This window comes from Manacus candei, unplaced genomic scaffold, assembly GCF_025592945.1.
Source record: "Manacus candei isolate 608988 ecotype Guabito, Panama unplaced genomic scaffold, ASM2559294v1 h1tg000057l, whole genome shotgun sequence".
In the NCBI taxonomy this organism is placed as follows: Eukaryota; Metazoa; Chordata; class Aves; order Passeriformes; family Pipridae; genus Manacus; species Manacus candei.
In genome coordinates, this window is record NW_026138105.1 from 6,121,087 (window position 1) to 6,142,633 (window position 21,547).

General features: G+C 44.0%; 1 protein-coding gene across 7 annotated transcripts in view; it reads right to left on the reverse strand.

Moving 5' to 3' along the window:
* NFATC2 (nuclear factor of activated T cells 2) overlaps window positions 1–21,547 on the reverse strand; it is a 90,207-nt gene that overhangs the window by 31,328 nt on the left and 37,332 nt on the right. For 6 of the 7 annotated variants that reach the window (XM_051802745.1, XM_051802743.1, XM_051802741.1 and 3 more), the window contains exons 6-9: window positions 16,646–16,786; window positions 5,007–5,062; window positions 3,954–4,080; window positions 1,702–2,397 (exon numbers count right to left, since the gene is read on the reverse strand). In XM_051802745.1, coding sequence (XP_051658705.1) covers window positions 1,702–2,397; window positions 3,954–4,080; window positions 5,007–5,062; window positions 16,646–16,786 — 1,020 coding nt within the window. Of the gene's footprint in view, window positions 1–1,701; window positions 2,398–3,953; window positions 4,081–5,006; window positions 5,063–16,645; window positions 16,787–21,547 lie in introns of those variants that run through there. The other variant, XM_051802744.1, reaches the window with a different exon arrangement.

Here is a 21,547-nt window from a genome sequence, read left to right on the forward strand (position 1 = left end):
ATCTCCCCTGGCCTGACTTGGGTGGCATAACTGATAAACTGATCTCTTGAAATCAATTCAAGATGTTCCAGTCAGCCAAGCAGAAGCCTGGAATTTCACTACTAACTTGCTGCTGTTCTGCCTAATGTCTCCCCTTAGCACAGAGGTTGAGTACATCCCTTGTGAGCTGTGCTGCAGTCAGATGTCACTGGCCCAATTCATAACCCAGTGAAATTATTTTTGCAGTCCATTTGGGGAGTTCTTTTAAGGGGAAAAGACTTTGGCTTGACTCTGAAGTTTGCTAGCTTTCACTTCAGAATTCTTTATTTTTTATTTATTTTACAAGGTTTGTACCAAGTATTTTTAGAAATGTGGAACAATCTCTCAACTTCTCATATTAAAAGTGCCTTAAACAACAGTGTTCAGTTTTCCTGTTAAAAAAATTCTATCTTGCTTTGTTACATGCCCAATTCCCTGAATAGGAGGTGGATCTCCTAAATGAAATTCACTCTTAAAATACAATTCAACACTCTTCAGACAAGGGGACCAGTAAAAACACTGCAGATTTTACTGTGGTGGCACCAAAGCTATACCAAGCACATTTCAAACACAGACAAAGAGAAAAGCAGAGAAAACCATCCAAACTCTACTCTGCCCAGCAATGAAGACTGTACATGACAGAGCCACAGAGCACACTGAGTACCTAAACTGCAGAAAGTAAAACCTTCATGGGCACGATTTCACAACTCCAGGTGAGTAACTGCAGTAAAAATCCCAAACTTCTGTGTGCTTACAGCACATCATGGTGCACATCTACAAGATCAAGCCATGCCTGATCTGATTGCCCAGACTGGGAGGGCAGCAGCAGTTACCATCTGTGACCACCAGGTATGTACTTCCTACATAAGAACATCCAGTATTTGCAGCAATATATCCAGCAACCTCACTCTGCTCCCACTAAAATCCATGTTGGGTTTATGACTACAGTGTCCAGCCTCACTATTAATTTTGCATTGATTTCCTTCTGCAAGGAACATGCTTTAATAAAAGAGCCAATCAACCAGATCACCAATAGCTGCCTACCTAACAATAAGCAGGGTATGTTCAAAGAAAGCTTTACTCCAACTTATATTCATTCCTAAGGGCTAAATCAGCTGGCTCACAACAAAGAAACAGCGTTGTTTTGCTTATCAATGTCCCACTGTTCATCTAGAACATCTGCAATAGTTTTGCCTGCAGCACTATCCCATTCATTACAGGCCTTGATAGACTGCTCAATGGGCTTTTTTTTTTTGGTACAAAATGTACAAGGGCATTTTACAAAGTGGACTTTGCCCTGATATGAATAATTATAAAAAATTAATTTAAAAGTGCATTTCATTTCAGAGTCACCATTTTCCAAACCAACTTTTGGCAAATGGAAACAAAATGGCAACAGCTAAACCTGACAGCTCAGCCCATGGCACGAAGCAGAGGGATTCTGCAGATCACTTGTTTCTTTGCTTGGCTGCCAAAGTGCATCACCATCTACCAAAAATGCAGTTAATGAAAGACCCAATATAACAGAATGTAAATGCAGGATTCAAATATGCCATGAGTAAACAGCAAATATCCACACCCACCAAAAGCAGGCCACGCTGAGGAACAGGTGGGATTCAGAAGCTCTAAACTTGCCCCCTCCCTCCAGCAAACCAACTCATAAGAGAGAAGTGAGGCACTTACCGTCATCCAGGTAGGCCTGGTCCAGGTTCTGTTCCTGTTTGATGGTGACTCCCGCTGGTAGCACCTCTTTTTGGTCACTCCCTGGTGGTCCATTTTTTGCTGCTCGCTGGCCCGAGGCTGCCTGCTGCTGAATCACCGTCGGGTACGAGCTCGGGCTTAACCTTTGTGCTTGACTGACCTGGGGCTGGCTGGATCTTGCGACACTGGATGTAAAATTTTCACAGCACATGATGTGCTGAAACTCTTGGTGACTTCCACACCTCAGCTGCTGGTTGGTTGGAGAATAGTGAATCACAGGAGATGACTGCTGGTTGCCTGGAGAGTGGTGGAGCACCGCCGGAGTTTGGCCTGGGGAACCTGCGTGCACCAGCACCGACCTGTGGGCATCTGAAATGGCAACTGGTGCAGCCATCAGGTTGGACTGCTGGTAGCCCAGCTGGCTGGGGCTCAGGCTCTTGCTCCTTTGGTAGATCACAGCGGCCGGGTTCTGCTGGTGGTATCGAGAATCAGGAGAGGAAAGGCCTGAGCGCAACTGCTGGCAAGGGGCCATAGTGGGCACAAGGCAGGAAGGGGACTCGGTGACCATTGTGTGCTGTGAATAGTAAGGCTGTGTTACTGTTCCCAGACCACTGTGTACTGTATTGCAGATTATGGCTGGATCATAGTCATCAATGGGCTCTGTTTTGATTGATGGTACTAGAATAAAGCATGCAAAGGACATTATTCGTAACGAGCTGGTGAGAAACAGAGAGGTTTTTCCTTGAAGTAATTAGAGATTAAAGCCATTTACAAGATTTGCATGTGTGAACCCATATCTCGCAGGCACCAAGTTTAATGCATCATGTATATGCAATCATGGCAGAGTCTCTCTTGAAAACACTCTGTACTAAGAGGTTCTTGAAAATCTTTAAAGTACTAATTAACCACAAATTTCTAAAATTGGAAAATTCAATACTTCAGCTCATATTTTCATTCACTTAAGGGCCATACTGGAACACATGCAAAATAAGAAGCCATACATAGGTGTTTCATGTAGTCCTTCCATCTCAAAGGAAGACTGAATAAACAGAAATCCTGTGACATATGCAACTCCTCATTTTTCTGTCAAACTTTTAGCTAGACACCAAAGGCAGAGTTGAACTATTTTAGAGCTGTTGTTTTAGCTCCTTTGCTTCATGTGGTTTCCTCAGTGCTGAGAACTGAAGATCTTTCTGACATCATCATCTAAAAGATCAGGATTTAGCGAGAGTTGTGTGAATCTTGGTAGGATAAATGATGGTCCTCTACAGGCAAATTCTCACATTTCTAATGATTTTTTTGTCGAATCTTCCCCAAAACTCACTACAGAAACACCATACAATGGAAACCATATAACAGTCATGCCAAAGGATTGTTTTTTGGAAGTGTAAGGATTCCTTTCCCTACGTGATCTATTTTAAGGATTGTATTAAGATAGAAGTGTACTTCTCAATACTATTCCAAAGCAGAACAGTTTAGCAACTACACAAAACCTTCGCACTGGTGATTGGTTCATAAATTCAGGGAGAGGACCAGAGATTTTCAGGCTGGAGGAGACCAAAATAAGAATCACAATGAATGTTTGCCTGTCCTTAGAGACAAGTCAAATTAAGATATCATTTGAAGCTTGCATAAAATCTGGTACTGTTATTTTATGCTTTCTGGTTTCCACAAACACAATACTCTGATTTTCTCACAATATTTTTCTCTCAGCCAAAGCTGAGAAATTCTGGGAATCTCATTAGTAATCCTATTGCATTTATTGTGACATGGCTGACCAATTCCCAAGAGGAAGAACATCAGAAAAGCATTCATATTTTTCTCTACCAGCCTTGTCCTGAAGAATATATATTGCTTGCCTTCCTCCATACCAAGGCCTTGTTTCCCAGATCTGATGTTATCTTACTGCTGGACACGTCAGCTGGGAAGGCAACACTCATGGTTTTCATAGGGGTCACACCATGCCACAGACCGAGTCTGTTCCCACTGAGGCTTTGGCAAACTTCCCTCAAGTGAATGGGGCAACATCAGCCCATTGCCAAGATAACTGTCACCTCAAATTCATGGCAATTCCTGATCATAAATCACACTCATCCTTCAAACCAAACAGTTGTTGAGCACTTAGCTGAATTAAATCAGTGACATTTAGATCCTCAAATAACAGCAAGAAAACAACACAGCAGAAAATCAAATCTTGCTCATGAGAGCTAGGCAACAACTGGCTTGAGAATTACCTGGCTGGTAGGTAAAATGCTGGGGTTGGCTTCTTTTTCTTTTCCCATTGATGACATAGAAGTTCACCTTCACGGCTGTGCGGATGTGCTTGTTACGGTACTCAGGTATTTCCACAAAAAGCATGCTCTGAAACAACAGAGGGTGACAACAAAGAATTACTAACTGAGGCTGACTGGAGATGTCTGTGTGCATCTCCCCTTGCTACACGTCCAGGCACAAAGGAAGAGAAATCTTCCCCTTCATCACTATAAAGGGTATGAGAATAAGAAAGGAAAAAAGGGCAGATGGTGCAAGATAAAGATTTTTGGTACTGGCAAGCTGGTTTCTATGTGCTGAATCCTCTCTTGCACTTGATGTTGTCCTGAACTTGGAAAGAGAAGCCTCAGCTACAAATAAAACACACAAAATGGTGATAAAAGCAGCAGCACTGTTAATCACGCCAGGCTTGACAAACAAGTGTGCACTACAGAATTCCCTCTTTTTGTCAGAATGAACTTAATCATTCCATAGGCTTTTCACTTATACATATCCGGATCCCACTTCCACGGAAATTAGGAGCAAGTCTCCCGTTCCCTTCCGCCGGGGCAGGCATGGCCCTTGGCAGTGTCAGTGCAGCTCCTAAATGCACTGACTGCCTACAGGAAGGTCCCATTAAGCAAAGTGAACAAAGAGGCTCATTCCCTTGAAAGATCAGTGTTCATTCGAAACACTGTAGGACAAATCCTGTCCTGCAAAGAGCACAGCACCCAAGGCTTCCACGCAGGCAAAGGAAGCCAGGACAGCCAGCATCCTGCAGAGGGCTGGGCTGGTACAATAGAGTCTTCTGCAAGAACACAAAATCCAGCAGTTATTCAGTTTGCTGTGGGGTTGCCGCTAAATGAATCGCCTCTTTTTGCAACACATCTACTGCTGGAGCATTTGACATTTGTTCATCCCAGCAGCAAGATTGCTGCTCTTTCTGCTTTTGAGACGCTCTTTCAAAACTACCCCTCGAATACAACTTGCTCTCTGAGAAGCTCGAGGAGAGGACATCCAGTGCTTTGCATACTTACAGGCTGGCTCTTATCTTTGTCCACTGTTGCCTCCATTTCCCAGATCTGCTGCCCATCTGGAAGAATATCACAATGTTAACCTCACCGTAATTTTTTCTTCTAAAATCATAGAACTTGGCTTAAAAAAAAGGATACAAATTAAGGGCATCAACTTAGCAAAGCTCTCGAAATGGACTTAATTCTAAGCACCTTCCCAGTCCTAACCAAAAGCAACAGCATTTAATTTAAACACATCATCAAACACTTCTCTTGCCAGGAAAAAGCCTAGGTACATATTAAAATTAAATGTTTATGTAGAAATTAGCCAAACTGAGGAATGAAATATTTAGCACAGGTGCAACATCTGTTTTTTACCAGACTTGAGTTCAGCCATCCTGACTGATGGAGGGCATCAGAAGGTCAGATAACTTGTTAATGGTCACTTTCTGCCATTTTAAGCCAAGACCACATGGTTTCCCATGGAATGCCAGCGACAGTCCTAAAAAGCACCAAATATTCACTGTACTCAGGGTAAAAGCACTTCATTGCATGTGTGACAGCCTCTGCCTCTGAACCACTGGAACTCTTTCTGCTCTTAATCACATCCAGGCAGCTCTTCTCCATTCTGAGCTCCACAAAACTGTATTTACAGAAGACAATAAAATTTGATCCCCTTGTATTGAACCCCACCAAAGTAACCCCTGTGCTGTAAGAGTACATCAGTAGTAACAGGACATTCATACATAAAGGTGTATGAATGGGTGCTTCATCTGGTTACAAATATTCCTTAAATCCACTGTCTCCCCAGAAACATTTTTTAGCAATGCTTTCCTTCTCGGTTTATTTTTTTTTAGATTTTAATCTTTACCCCTTTGATTTTTATATTCCGTTGAGCCTTTTAGGCAAGCAATTTGCAGAAGAAAAATACTGACGGGGGGGAAAAAGAAAATAAAAATTGCCTCATACCTTTCTGAAAGTTTGATTTTAGAATGACCAGGGGACATGTCTCCAAAGGCCCCGACGTGACTGGGAATACTGCAGCCTGAGGCTGTGTTTGCTTTAGGGGGGAGGCAACTCCAGGCATGTTTCTTTGGGGGTTCCCCAGGCTGCCTGCCCAGGCTGGGCAGGATAAGGGTAGAAGTCTCCTGAAAACAGTCCTTCTCACAGGACTTTTTATTTTTCCCAATTCTTGGAAGTTCTGCAAGAGCTGCTTTTGTCCTCTGTTATTTAAGTACTTCTGCTTCTGGCGAAAAGGGAAATGAAAGAGTATTTTTAAATGCATTTTGCATTTTTTCTGTTGTTTTCCCCTTTGTTCTGTGCTGGGCCCAGACAATGAGCTGACAGATGTGCTGGGCTCTCCAGGCAGTCTCAACCCAAGATGGGCTCAGTGGCTGCTCCACGGCCAGGACACAGCTCTTGGGGGACCCTGCCTGCTCCAGCTCCGTGTCCTCTCAGCCTGGGGGTCCTTCCCAGTGTGCCAGAACCTCACCTGTCCCACCACCCCACACCTGAGACACCTCTGCTGTGTTCTGGTCCCTGAGCACACACTGGGGATAGACGGGTTTTCCTTGAGGGCATCACCCACAGTGTGTCCCTTCCTCCCTCGGGATGGGCACCTGGATTGTGGTGGGGCAGGAGTGGGCACCCAGTGCTGATTGGGCCTCCTCATCCCAATCCTTCCCACTGGGGAAGTGGAGGCAGCTGAGGAATAGCTGGAAGTTTGGTTTCATCCATCAGTTGCCTGTGAGGAGGAGAGGGGGAGAGAAATCCCAGGCTTCCAGCTCCTCACCCAGCTACTGCCAGAGCATCCTGCTGCAGGAGGAGACACGAAGAAACTTGGACTTTTTTCTTCTTTTAAAGTGTTTCAAGTTCTCCCCCAGTGAGTCAGTTGTGTTTTCTACACTAATATGTGGATGAGTGGCCCTGGAGCTGGGATGGCCTAAGCTGTGTCACTGGAGCCAGTGAGGCTCTCACCCCACATCCCAAGGGACTTCTGTGCAAAGGGATGGAAAATACTCCACTATTTAATGTAATTTAACATAAGCATTCACTTTGGTCACTGCTCTGGACTGCTGCACGTTCAGTCTATACCCCTATTAATGCATCTTACTGCTGTTGAGGCAGCAAACATGTCAGGGAAGGGAGAAGCCAAAATACCGAGGGTTTAATCCAGCAAATACTTGTCCAGATGACAAAGCAGTAAATACTCAGTGAGGGGATTCCTCTTCTAGGTGACCTTTGCAAAAAGAAACCACCACAGTGTGTGTTAAGGAACCTCCCCAGGCTCCAGGAAAAGAAACCCAAAGTATAAGTTTTTATAGTCCTCTGAGGAAAAGAGGAGGGAAAGGAAACACATATGTCATAAAATATGAGCTCTGATAGAGACACACATCAGAACTGCCTCAGCAAAGCAATATGAAGATGTCCTGACAAGAAGGACAGCCAAGAAGGAATATTTTACACTGGTTTTGCTCCAGGCAGAATGTTTTCATCTTTGTTTCTGTACTGCTAAATTCAAACAGTCTGTGCAGATACAACAGCACTAACTTCACAAAGAAGGTAGAAATCAAAAGGATTTGTTGGTCCAAAATGCATAAACTAAAGTAGAAAGGGGGTTCCAAGTCATCTGCCATATTCCAGAGGCCTGTGAAGCACATGCAACCACAACACAGTGGATTTGATTTAGTAACTGAGCCACTGAAATTGCACTAAAAGCTAATGAAGCCAACCATACAAATCAAATGATGTTTAGCCTGAGTCCAAAGCCTGTGAGGATCAAGAGTAAGAATGAGAATAAGTCTAACCAAACAAGAAATAAATGTATTTGGGGCTATCATTCTAACAATGATAGATGCTTCTGTTTGGATATATATTCATACTGGTGGCAGCTAAACAGGTTTCTAACAAATCTGTCAGCAGCAGCAATCCCTGTTCTTTGAGCACTGAAGCCCTGTTGAATTTAACCACTCTGCAGTTCACTCCCTGACCTTTATGCTTAAATATGATGATGTGGCTCCATCTGTCTCACTGCTTCACTTTAGCTCGAGACAATCAATATTTGCTTTTCCTTTAACCACTCTGGATACACACATTATGGTGAGCTTTTGGCAGAAGGATGAGGGAGGCTGTGAATAAAATGAAAAATACAACTGCATTCAGAAATCTCTCCCTCCTTTAACCCATTCTTTTTGCTGGTAATGAAAAGAAAACTTTTGATTATGCACACTCAGGGAATTAACAGAGAGTAGGAGGAATAAACCGAGAAGGCTAAGGATCACCTGAGAAAATTTTGAACAGAGAAAACCTGCACCAAACTGTCAACAGATCATCTTCAGAATGAGCAGAAATCAGAATACTCTTAGGAGGAAATTAAAGTGGACGTTTGAAGAAAGTTATCTGCAAAAACGAGATTCTTATTGTAAAAGTCATAATGCTCTACCATGATGTGATGGCAGAGCACAGCCCCCAGTTCAAAACATGTGTCACAACTTGGGTGAACTGTGGTGGGCTCTTCTCTCCAGTGCCAGTGTCACAACTCAGGTGGTGCCTCAGAACCACAGACAAATTCAGCTTTGAGCAGGAGGTTGTGCTCAGCGACCTCCCGAGGTCCCTTCTGGCCTCAATTACCCTGTAATTCTGTCATGCCACAAAAGGGACAAATGACTGGTTCCCTCCTGCTTGGAAACCGAGAAGATTAAACCCCAGCCTGACTAATAATTTAATCTAAAGTCTACAAGTACAGATAGCTCTCTATTGCTATAATTAGACCTGCTTCAACAATGGACAGGGAAGAAAACTGCAAAAGAGCAACAGCACCATTTCTGCTGAAACACTGTAAGAGCACAAGCACAGAAATACAGAGAGGGTGTGCTCAGCAAGCCACAATCAGTGCTGGGCTGCCCCAGCACCAGCCAGGGCACTGCAGGGATGTCCTGGGACATGCTTGGATCACACAGGAATTTGGTGTCATGTCCACATGTGTGGCATCTTTCAAATTCTGACTCCACTATGGAGAATTCAATCCGCGCCTCTGGAAAGAGCAGTAGTTCCATTAAAGACGATAAAATATTTCTGGATGTGGACTCTGAGGTCTTACCAGCCATGCCTGCCTCATGCAGTATTTTTACTGTTGTGGTTCCCTGCTCATTTAATGGTTTGTCTTAGTTGGCAAGTCTTTAACACCACAGGTCAGTGAAATGTTCAGGAAATAGAGATTTTTGTGCTGCTTCAGGGCTATGAGACTTAGTATTAAACCCTGATGAGAGATCTGATTGTGTCAGCACTCTTTGGAGGAATGAATGAGTTGTTGGAAGAAAGTAATTCTACCCTTTCTAACTCAAACTGTGATCATACCAAAAGTCTTGCTTCAAACTGGGGAAAATCAAAATGTCAGCCTGCATTAGGAACATTTTGGGTGATTCTCTGCAGCCCCTTATAGGCCCTTTTTTAATTAGCCAATTAAAGGTTTTCTGAACCAGTTACAGCCTTTACACATTATTCACGACCCCTTACTCATGACTTTGGGGTCAGTAACTCGCAGAGAAACAAACTTACTGCTTTATTTGAACAAGCATGACTGATGGACTGAGAGGTTCAGGAAATTTTCTCTGCAGTTCTCTCCAGCTGAAGACTAAATATACTATTGTGCTGATTCTGTATGGGATTCTATGCCTGCATATGATTTTATGCCTGAAAACGTACATTGATTTTCAGTCAAGCATTACACAAATTACTTAATGAACAACCTGTTGCCTTTCTCCCAGGCAGCAAACCATGCTAGTTCCCCAAGGAAACTGAGCTTGGTAACTGCTGGGACAGCTGCTGCAACTACACATTCCTGCAGAGTTCCCTATTCACGGTGTTTCTTGGAAGGTCTTCCAAAAAAGCACAACGATTATCTCTGTCAGCTTTTATCAGTAGATGACAGACATCTCTGGAAAACAGACAAGGTTTTTCAGAGCCACCCCAAGAACAAAAGAGAGAGCAATGAATGCTTTCCAGCAGAAAAGACACCACTCTGGGATGTGGAAACCTTAAGGGCACGGAACGCTCACTCAACATCTCTGCTGCCCTTTTCAGGGACAAAATCTGATTTCAGCTGGGAAGTTATCCTGCTCCATGTCAGTGCAAGGTTGCTCAGCATCTGATTCTAAGCAGTTGTCTCCTTCTAAGCTCTTACTTCAGAATAATTTTCAAACTTTACAGCAAACATGGCACGAATGTATTTAAAACTCAGGAAAAGTAGAACAACTGATCTTTTTTCTGAGCTTCATTTTTATGTAGTTCTTTTTCTTTCTGAAGCAAGACTGCCCACTGCAGTTAATGGAGCTCTGTTCATTATTAGCAGAGCCCAGTGCCTTCATTTCACTGAGGACATAAGTTTGAGTCACCAAGGCCAAAGATACAAGTCAAGGTCCAGGAGGTAAAAGGGCAATGGATTAGTCATCCACCATCCAGCCCAGCCCCAAATCTGACATTTTGCACAGTGAGAACAAGTCTAGAGGAGATTTCTCCCCATCTATTGTTGAGGAATTCATTTGACATTAAAATAAAACATAAATACAGTAGTTGAACTGTGAAGCAGCAGGAACAGTATTTCATTCCAGAGCTCTTCCAAATGATTCCTTATGCCAATTCATCAGAATAGATTTGTTGTTTTTTTAAGATTATAAGTGTGTGTTTGTGTGTGTGTGTGTATAAATTATTAAACAAAAGCTTCTCTCAAAATAAAACCACTGGGAACCTCCATGTAATAAAATGAGTCACACCAGGATGCGATGACTAAGTGGGAGAACAGGGAATTCCACTCCCCATGCCAGCTTTCTTCATGATCAATTTTCTGTCAACAGGTGATGGGAGCTTGTCTCTCTGCCCTTTGTTTATACCAAGAATTATTATTTTTTTAATATTCTTCCTAAACAATTAAGCTGAATAATCAGGACCAGGCAATCTTCCATCAGGCGCCCCCATAGTAAACAGTGAGCCAGGGAATCCAGGCCAGTAGTGGCTGCCTGTGTTAATAAGGATTTACCAGCTGTAAAATTCCAAAATCTTGTGTCATACGGGGAAACCTTCCAAAACACTGGATTCCACCCTGTCTCGCTGAGTCTCTCACAGCTATGGCAACTCCGTTTCTGCAGCCACACTCTCTTGCATTTTTGTGTGTGTGATCCTTAGATTTTTTCCTGTTTTGCAGTGTTTTTCTGGGATCCCCAGTTAGATGACTGGCGATTGTCCCGTGGGATTACAAGAACACCTGGGGCAGGCAGCACATTTCAGCCAGGAGGAAAACCTTTGGGTAGAAAGGTTTGTTGGGTTTTAGCAGCTATAACAGCAAGGAAAAGCAGAAGGTGCCCTGTTTACCCTGAAACTTTCTAATTTGCACAGCAAAACCAGGCTAATCCTGATTAACACTTGTTGCTCTTCAGTGTTCACAAACAGTGGGATTTGCTGAGACACCTCCTTCTTCTGCACAGAAAGAACAGAAAAGAAACTCAAAGAGAACGAAACCTCCCTGATCCTCCCCACTTCTGACACCTTTTTGCAGAGAGAACTCCCAAGCCTCGAGTCACTTTGCTGCTGCCTTACTTCAGTGCACTGAGGAGGGAGATGAACCTGGACAGTGACACCTCTGGTTAATGCAAAAATCAGGTGGAACTCCTGACAGAGACATCTGTAATTTATTCCCCCAGTCCATCCCATCACTCTGCAGCTTTAGGGTGGATGGGATATGCATCCAGATTTACATGCTGGACTCTAGCCACAGACTGAGTGGAACAGGGATTGTGCTCTTTCAAAACTGTCAGGAAAATAGCAAGGTAGCAAATTTATTTAATATACTTTCTACAGACCCTCACATATTGCAAACAAACTGAACCATTTAAGATTACAGTACCACACTCACTTTTGCTAACTCTGTAACTATTACCAAATATTTGTGCTTTTTTCCCTAGCCTTTCCCATTAAAAAAATCAACCAGTAGCTTGGGTTTTTTCCCCAGATGCTGGATTTTTATCTCAGGATAAGATGCCTTTCAAACCTACATTTAATGCATGCTCAGCAGTGGATTGCATCTATCACTGCATTATTAGCCTTGTTCTAACATATGTCCTGCTCCTCTTAGTTCTCCTTAAGTTCATCAATTTAGAAATTGGTGCTTGCATTCAATATTTAAAGTTGTTTATTTGGTCAAATAGCAAACCCTCCTTTGGGTGGACTTGGGGAAAATAAAAGGAAAACTTTTTTTAAAAAGTTTTCTTTTTTAATCTTCAATTTGCCTGAGAAAATTGCACCATTAATTCTGCATTATTAAGTTCACAGGCTTAAATGTTGAAAATACTTTGCTGTTTTCTGCATTCTCCTGGAGTTTTTTGATCATTCATGCAACTGTCAGACTACAAAGAGGGATTTAGTTCCCTGGTTGGGGCATGGTGAGGAATTTCAGACTGGACACAACAGAAAAGGGAATGTTGCTATAGACATTGTTAGAATTTCCTTTCACCTCTCCCACAAATGACATGACCATCAGCCCTGGCTCCTCATTACCATCAAAAACAACACACAAGCCACCTTCTATTCACATTATACATGCCATGATGCCATCCCACCACAGTTTTCTACAGTGAATTGCCCTGAAAGACTCCTGGATGTTGGAATCCACTGGCACATGCTCCACGGTTTGTTTCTAGGGTATGGAAGTAGGTGCATTCTGTGCAGATGAAACCTCAACTCACCACTGACACACTGAATCCTGCCCTGTGGTGAGTTCTCCTGAAACCAGCAGACATTCAAGCACCACTGCTTGAGTCTAGAGCTGGAAAGATTTATTTTGTCACAGGGACTTTGAACATCCATTCTTCAGGGGCCTTGGCAGCTGCATCAGTTCAAAGGGCACAGAGAGCACCACCTCCTCTCCCTGCACTGCGTGGATGGACCGAAAGATTTATGATGGATCCCCTCCAAGGATGGACGCTCTGTTTGGGTTGTTCCTCCACCACCCACATTGTCCTAGCGATGATTCACGATGTCCATGTGGCCACCAGAAGAGTTTGGCAGGGGAAATCACAGTCCATTTGCACTTCTCTCCCAGAGAAACACGAAACTCCCCTATCACTGACAGCAGAGCAGCAGTAACCAGTACACAAATGGGAGTAAACACAATGCAACCAACATCTGACTTGCAAATTATTACATGACAATTAAAATAAATAAAAGGGGGAATTCCAAATCTTTTCTTTTTTTAACTGCACTGTAAGGTCTGGGCCCCAACCAAACACTGACACTCCTGACCTTCAACATATTCCAAATCCTTGATAGCTCTAGGACTGCTTTTCAAGCTCTCTCTTTCAGATCAAAACTAAAGGAATATATGCACTTCAAAAATTGCTACCTGTACAATCCAATCTAGTTGCTTCTCCTGACCTATTTTTATTTAGCTGGGCTCAGTAACGTGTCTCTGAGTTCAGATCTTAAAATTCCTTCAGCCAAACCCTGCTTTTGTGTGCTGAACTTACCGAATTTATGAGCTGCCCTGGCTTACAGCAGCTACAGATTACACTCTCTCATCGGGAAGAGAGAACCTTAAAAAAGTTCAAAAAAACCCAGTCTACGGCTTGCACGTCGATAAAACCCTATCACTACGAAAATTAATGCTATTTATGCATCAGCATTTCAAACACAAGCACTCTGTCCCCCCAGAGCACTGAGCTCCAGCCCCTTCACTTCACTTCCTGCTGCCATTTCCTGTCGCGAGCCCAAAACGAGCGACTTTCACAGCCTTGCCCCTGGTGAACTCGGTGCCACAGCCTGCAGTTCGCGTGACACCAGGCAGTTATTTTCAGAAGGACATCCTGGCACAATCTGGGGAATAGTCTTTTTATTTTCCCGGTATTTCTTAGGAAAAAGATACGTCTTCTATAGTTCTATGAAACAGAGAAATAAAAGCTGCTCGTTATTGTTCTCAGAACCTTGTTGTATTTCAGTCACAGTTATGAGCAGTTCTACGTCCCTCTGCGTTGCAAGCAGTGAGGGAAGAATTGTCTACAAGATCCAGAAGAAATGGAAATAGGTTTTGAGTGTTCCCCTGAGGGATGAAACCTAATTTACAGTTGTGATCCCCAACTGCAGTTTCCTCAGTTTTGTAAGGTGACCGACTGCTGCTTCTCATCATCAGACACTGATCCAGATTCAAGATGCACCCAGATTTTGGAGGCTACGAAACAGTTAACATCTTGTTGCACAGAGATACTTGCACAAAGGATTTTGGGGAAAAAAACAGTCTTGCTGCTCTCAATCTTAAACACTGGACTCACAAGCCAAGTCCAAGAGCTCTATGGAGTACAGCCTGATGAAAGCTATTAGGTGGTTACCCACACCACTGCTCTCACCCTTGTCGTTGCCAGCAAAGCTAAAACTGGTGGAAAAAGTGGCAAATCCAGTACCACTTGCTAGCACAGACAAGGCTTGAGAGCTGCTAAAATGAACCTCAAAGAAAACCAAGCTCCCCCCTGCGAGCTTGTTGCATCTTCCTGCCTCGAGAAAGGTGTGATTCTTGCACAGGCTCCCCGGGGCAGCGCCGCGCTCGGGAAGAGCCGCGACAATGAGAGGGTCACGCCAGCGATGTGCTCTCCACCCACAGGGATGTTTATTGTGGCTTGTTCTGCTTCTGAGCAGCTCATCAGCGCTTTCTGCAAGGTGCAGACGGGTCTGCAGCGAGCTGCCTGAGTGCAGGATCCACCTCCTCCTTCCACCCAGAGACTTCGAATCGATAAATCGGGCTGCACAACTGGGCTCCTTGTTCTGTGCTTGTGCAGCACAACACAGCAGCAACTAGGCATGCCCTCATAGTGATATTTACAATTGTATACAGTGTATAATGAGGGAAGGTGAAAGTCTCAGGTGTACAATATCCTAACATTCAGGCAGGCTGGGACACTCATCAGACCAGCTGAATTCTCAGTATGGTGCAGTCAGCCCTGCATGATCTGCACATCCAGCTCAGCTTCTTAACCTTCTCAACCTTCTCACTTTAAGATATACCTATTAAATAAAGCAATCTTCATTTAAAAGCACTTTAGGGCATCTCTGTAAGAGGTGTTGCTGCATTATGGAGCAGTGCACGGACACACAAAGAACAGGCTCAGCACGGAGCAGAGTCCCCCAGATAACTCATTGCACACCACACAGACTTCTGATTCACACCAAGGATTTGACTCTGGACCTCCCATCCTCTAAATTCCCCTTCTGCCAATCATTTATACAAAGTCCAGCAGACTGAGGCTGCCGGCAGAGACTGAGGGGTGGCGGGGCAGGCAGGATATGGAACACCAGCAAGCAAATCCCTGCTCCAGACTGGGCACAACCGCTGGGATAAGTCATGGCTCTCCCCTAACAGGAGGTAAAAAAGGAAGAAAAAAACCCACAGTTTCCCCAGCAGCAAAGAAAAGCTTTAGATTTAGCGGGTGGAAAATGTTGTTGTTCCTTTTACTTTCTAACATCTATTCCAGCCAGAGCCTTCTCTGCTCTTATATGGAAATAGGGGCAGGGTGTTTTGGATGTTTCCTCGAAATGGCATTAAGAGCTCCCTTCTTTGAGTGTATCATCTCCTTTAGTTACTGCAAAACATTCTTGGGACAGGTACTGTTGTGGGCTGCCAAGCATGTTCCCATGCCCCTTCACAATTCGCTGACATCCATGGAACAGTGGCAGCACAGTGGGAAGGAATTAATACATGGGTTTGAAAGGAAACACAGTATGCCAAAAAAATTCCTCTGACTGCACAGGCTCATCTGAACCTTCACATTTCTGCACATCCTTTCATACCTGCTGTAAAATAGCCTGGCTTGCTGGTGGTGTGAGAAGGAGCTGGGACCCACAGAATCCTTTTTTCCCTCCCAGGTCACCAACTGATGCCCATATACATTCATTTTTGGCTCAATTCCTACTTTTTGCCAAAGGCATTACCCCATAGATCGTGCACATGTAGTTCTCTTGGGCAATGCAATTTCTTAAACCCCTGCAAGTCACTGGATTAAGTTGCCTCTGCCTCAGTTTACCAACAGAAAACTTAGGAGCAACAACTTTTCTTAACAGCACAAAGTTTACAATAAAAAATATAGAAGATGAAGTGAAGCATTCTTGTATTTCACTGTGTATATAAAAATAATTTTACCTTGATATAAAAATATACATTATCTACATTACACATAATATATTATGTATATTACACATAATATATATTTTGTATATTACATATAATAATATAATATACATTATTTTTTCTCCACAGACTTCTAAAGGGAAGAAAACACAATCTCTGCCTGTAGTTCACATCAATAAAAAAATGTTCATTTCAATTATGATTTCTACAGTAGCGTTCACTAAGCATGAGATTGAACAAGCACAGAGGAACATGTAATGGTCACCTCATTTCTTTGGAGCATTTCTTGTTCCTGCTGATTCCCAGTGCCTGCATTCTTCTGAACCAATAACACAAATATTTGCTCCCAAGTCTAATTTTACTCACATGGTTTTACTTACATGAACTTGAATGAGATTACTCACTTGAGTAGGGTTAATCATCAGCACAAATCTTACAGCGAGACTTGGCATTACAGATTTGCCTTATCCCATTAGGGAAAGCTAGAAAAAAACTGCCTTACCTGATGTTTTTTCTGTGAACACCACCTTGGACTCTGCTGTGAAATTCTGTCCAGTCAGGATCATCTGTTGTCCTCCATAAACAGAGCAGCTGTCAATGTCTTGTCTTTCAACCATTGGAAGCTCATGAGCAGACCTTTGGGCTGTGGACAAATTGCAAACATGAATGAAACCAACTCTTTTTTTACCAGGACTTTCCAAATCTTCCCAGAACTATCCACAGATCGATCTTGTCATCGTTACCATCCCCTGACTGCCAAAGCAGCTTCTCCAGGGCGCTAAATTTAGGTCTGAGAGGGAAAAATAAACTTACTCAAGGCATTTTATTTGGAAACATCCAGGAGTTGGCTGCAGCGGCTCAGCTGTGCTGGCCCTACTCCTTGTCCTTGAGAAAGGACAGCTTGGATGAATGAGCTGAAACTTGCCCATGTCTCTTTCCAAGTAAATGGCCAAATTTTCAAGTGCAGGCACACTACAGCCCTAGAGCCCAAAAAATTCCACCTGCAGAGAGGATTCCACTGAATAACACTGAATTCCTTAAAAAAAAAACAAAAACAAACGAGCCTTTTCTACAAAATCCCACTGCCTCCCTCAGAACAGGGGTGACGCTGGGCCTGGCACCACGTGTTTGCCAACAGAACCTGTCTCCATGTGCAGGTACTGAGCCCTGTGCACACAAGAGGGGCAACCACAAAGCCACATTTCAGAGCAGGGGGGTCACCCCGGGACTGCTGCATCCCGGGATTTTTGGAAGCATGTTTTGCAGAAGCCTGAACATCTGAGGAGCAGGGCCCTGTGTTGCAGACTGAGTATGATTACAAAAGGCAAGGGAAGAAAAGGTAGGGTGGGATCCAGATGGGCATGCACATCATGAAGGCTTTCTAAGGTCTTTACTGCTCTTGGTCATAAATTTGGAGCATGACTTTGGCAAGTTATTCTCTGTTTTCAGAAAACCAGGATAGCACTATCTCTCCACATACTTTCCTCTCATCCTACTAAAACAGACATTTGCATGGTCAGAAAAGCTTTGGAGAATCCTGGTCACCATCCCTGCAAAGCCACTTCAACTGTTTGCTATCAAGCAGCAGGAGCTGAAGAAAGTGAAGATGTGAGAATGGTTCCCTACAGCTGGAAAATATCAGGAGCTTCCCTATGACCAGACCAGGTGGGCAGCAGTTTGGGTCTGGTGAGCTGCGAGTTCATGACCTGCACTCAAACTCCTCCAGATTCATCCACCCCAACTGAAAAGGCCTCCAGGGGATCCTGCTCATCTATTTAACAGCTGCCTTGGCTGGATTTTAACTTTCTCTGACAAAGAGACCCTGAGTACTTGTGTCTTCACTGAACATCTTTGGCTGCTGAGCCAAAAATCAGGAAATGATATCCTATATGTTCAGCTGGCCTTGCACTCACACACAGGCAGGGCTGGGCTGTCTGTGACCTGACCTGGCACTGTTTTACTGCTGTGCAAGCTTCAGAAAGCCCAAAACCCAACAGCTCTTGGCCACAGTGAGAGCTGCACAAAGGCTCTCGTCACATGAAGAAAATGCTTAAATATTCGGTGAGAAAACACCAGCATTAAACTTTTCATACATTCTGCAGAAGTGGGGAGCAACTTTTCTAGCTCAGCTGAAGCCTTCAGTCACGAGGCAGAGATTTTGCTCTTGTTAAAGACTACAGATAATTTAATGTTTGTAACTTTCTTGTGCTATTTGAGAGGGATTTTTTGAAATCTATTTAGAACAACCTTATGACTCATCGTTCCTTTCAAGCATTTAACAACATCTGGGCTAAGATACTGCCAATTAAGAATATATATTCAGATTATTTTCACAGAAGCTATAATTTCTTTCATATGGCTATATGATTAATTCTTTTCCCAAAATACTCTAATTTCTGATGAGTTCATAATTGGATTTATCACAAAGACACATCTTTAACCTCAGATTTTAAGAGTAAATAGCAATCATCAAAAAACATGTCTACAATAGTCAAGAGAAGATGCATGTAAGCATTGCCCTGGACACTGTTTATTCCTATTCAATCCCCAAATTTCACTTCCAAAGCATCCTAGGTCGTCAAAATTCCAGACTGACCTACATCTCTCAGACTTCATTGTGTTAATAGAGAGTTTGGTAGCTGACATCCCCCAGATCAGTGGTTCCCAAGGCTTTTTCAGGGCGAGGAAGGATAAGTTTTAGCCTGGAAATAACCATCTGACTCATCTTAGTTTGGATCTCAGCAAGTTGGAAATCGCTGCTGAAGACCAAAACTCTGTCCAACTTCCATAGAGTGCAGTGTTTGTGTACACTGCGACCTACCAAGGAGCCCAGGATCAGCAGGAATGTGCATCCCAGCTCTTGGGAAGTGCCAAAAGCCCTTCTGCCCTCCCCAGACAAGCTGGAACAGTCTCAACAGCACTGCCTGGAAGGCTGAGATGGGCAGGGGTGCTCTTAAAAAAAAAAAAAACAAACCACTTTTCATTTTCAAAGGTCTCATTTTTTAACCCAAACCTAGAAGGTTTCATCCCATTCCCCATTTCCACCAGTATGGAGGTTCAAGGTTCAGTGTGGAGCTGCCTCAATAGGATTACTTTTTTTCCTCTGCAAGAAATATTAATTGCCAATAAATTCCCTTCCTCTAACGCTCATGATGGGTGGACTGCATGCAATAATTTCACACTATTCCTTCTCTTCCCCCGGGGGTTGGCACTTCATAAAGTGACCTACAGCTACTGGAGTTTATGAGCTTTGAATAAACAAAACGCTGTTGATTTAACCAGTTGGGGTGTTTACTTTCAATAGCAACAGTTACTGACATAAGGCAGCAAAGCAAATGCTATAGAAATACTCACACTTGGCCTGAAGCAGTGTGTCAGCCTATTAACAGGGGACATTATTTTTCTATTTTATTTGACCGTTTGCAAATCAAGATGTCATGGGTTCCTGGTGCCAAGAAATACAATGCATGCAGTGACACAGGAGAGAAAGGGAGTTGCTGTCCTGGAGTGCTGCACCACCTCCAGGAGCCTCAGCCCGGAGGGAAGAGCCCCTTCTGCCCACAGCCCACCCAGGCTCATGTGCACCCTGCACTGGCTGGGGCTTGAGCCTTTATTCCCTTCCCTAGGGCAGCAGGTGCAGGAAAGGTTAGGAAGGCCTAAAACTCTGAATGCTTCACATGGGATGCACAAGCCTGGAGGCTGACCCTAAGGAAGTATGCCAAGGCAGGGAAAGGTGTTTCTTCTTTCTCCACCTGCCCGCAGCATCCATAAGTGTTCCTTTTTTCAGCAGAGAGGATATTTGTTTTTAAAGGGGAAAAAAAAAGGGATGTTTTGAGACAACTGAATTACCTGGATAAGTCTGTTGTGGCTCCAAATCTCCCCCGGGAGAGTGTTACCCATTGATGTTAGCAGGTTCCAAATGACAATACCAGTTGTATTCCATAACATGTTCCTTAGGTAATCCCAGCTCCTGCGAGTCCTTCTCCTCCCACGTCTCCCTGCCCATGCTCCTCCTGCACTCATCTCCTGGGATGAGTGATTCTCTCCCTGCCCGAGCATCATATTTCCTTCCACCAGCTTGGGAGGGCTTCCAAGTGCTGCCTTGTCTTGCCCAAAAGCTGACTCGTTTTATGAGTAGTGTTAACTGAAGCTAAATGTCTCTTAACAGCCTCTGGAGAGGAACCGTCTCGGCAATCTCTCTCCCTGTATGTGCAGTACAAACAAGGGCTGGATGGGGTAATGTAGGCAAAGAAAAAAAACCACTATTGTGACCTGCCCCTCAGGAGGAACAGACTCGTGAACTCTGTGCAGAGCAGTGCCCATCTGACCGACACTTCAGAGCAGAGATACTCCACAGAGATACTCCACAGATACTCCCCAAATACTCCCCAGCCTTGGAGTACCAGCACTACCTCCGTGCTACCTTCTGCAGAGAGGCTGAGATCTCCAGGCAAAAGAATTCTTCCCTGTTAGGGTGGCGAGGCCCTGGAACAGGGTGCCCAGAAAAGCTGTGGATACCCCATCCCTGGAAGTGTTGAAGGCCAGGTTGGACAGGGCAACCTGGTCCAGTGGAAGGTGTGCCTGCCTCTGGCAGGGGTGGAACAAGATAAGCTTTAAGCTCCCTTCCAACCCAAGACATTCTGTGATTCTACAATGGATACCTGTTAGAGCGAAACCTCTCCACGCTGTCTCTGACGCTTGCAACACTGAACCCAGAGCTTAGGTTGTTGTCCCCATTGCTGATGAGAGGTTAAAGAGAGGCTCTTGGATCCAGCCATTGATTTCTGCTGGATTTGAGAAGAGCAGAGAGAGCTGGGTGTCTGGTGCTAAAAAAAGCCTGACCCCTAGAAGCAATAGCAGAGGAGTAATTTGTTATGGGATTAATTCTTCCACCTCAGTGCAAACCTCAATGAGCCAAAGTAAATATTCCATTCCTGCTGTCACACTGCGTGTATTTACCATGAGCTGCCTGTGGTAGGATTGATAGGAGCAGAACTCCTGTGTCCAATGCTTATCCAACTCATTAATGTTGTGAGAGATTTTGATCCCATCCATCACACGCTGAAGCAACCTGAGCTCTCTGGTGGCAGGAGAAGTAAAGGCTGGGAAGCTGCAGTATGGGAGCCAGGGGAGGGCCAAGGGGAGGAGAGATCTCTAGCAGGCAGATAGACATCAGCAACACACCCTAGAGAGCTGCAATCAGAGGGATGGGGTAGTGGTAGACTTAGAATCAAGTCAATAAAGCAAATTTCCAACCCCTGTGATTAGATGGGTAAGCTTGAAAACATGGTCTACACGCTTTAAATGAACCCAGTAGGAATGACAACAGTTTCCAATTTGTTGCCAGCAAGACTTAATCAGCAGTTTGTGCAGAGCCATCCAAGCTAAAAGCACCAAAAATAGA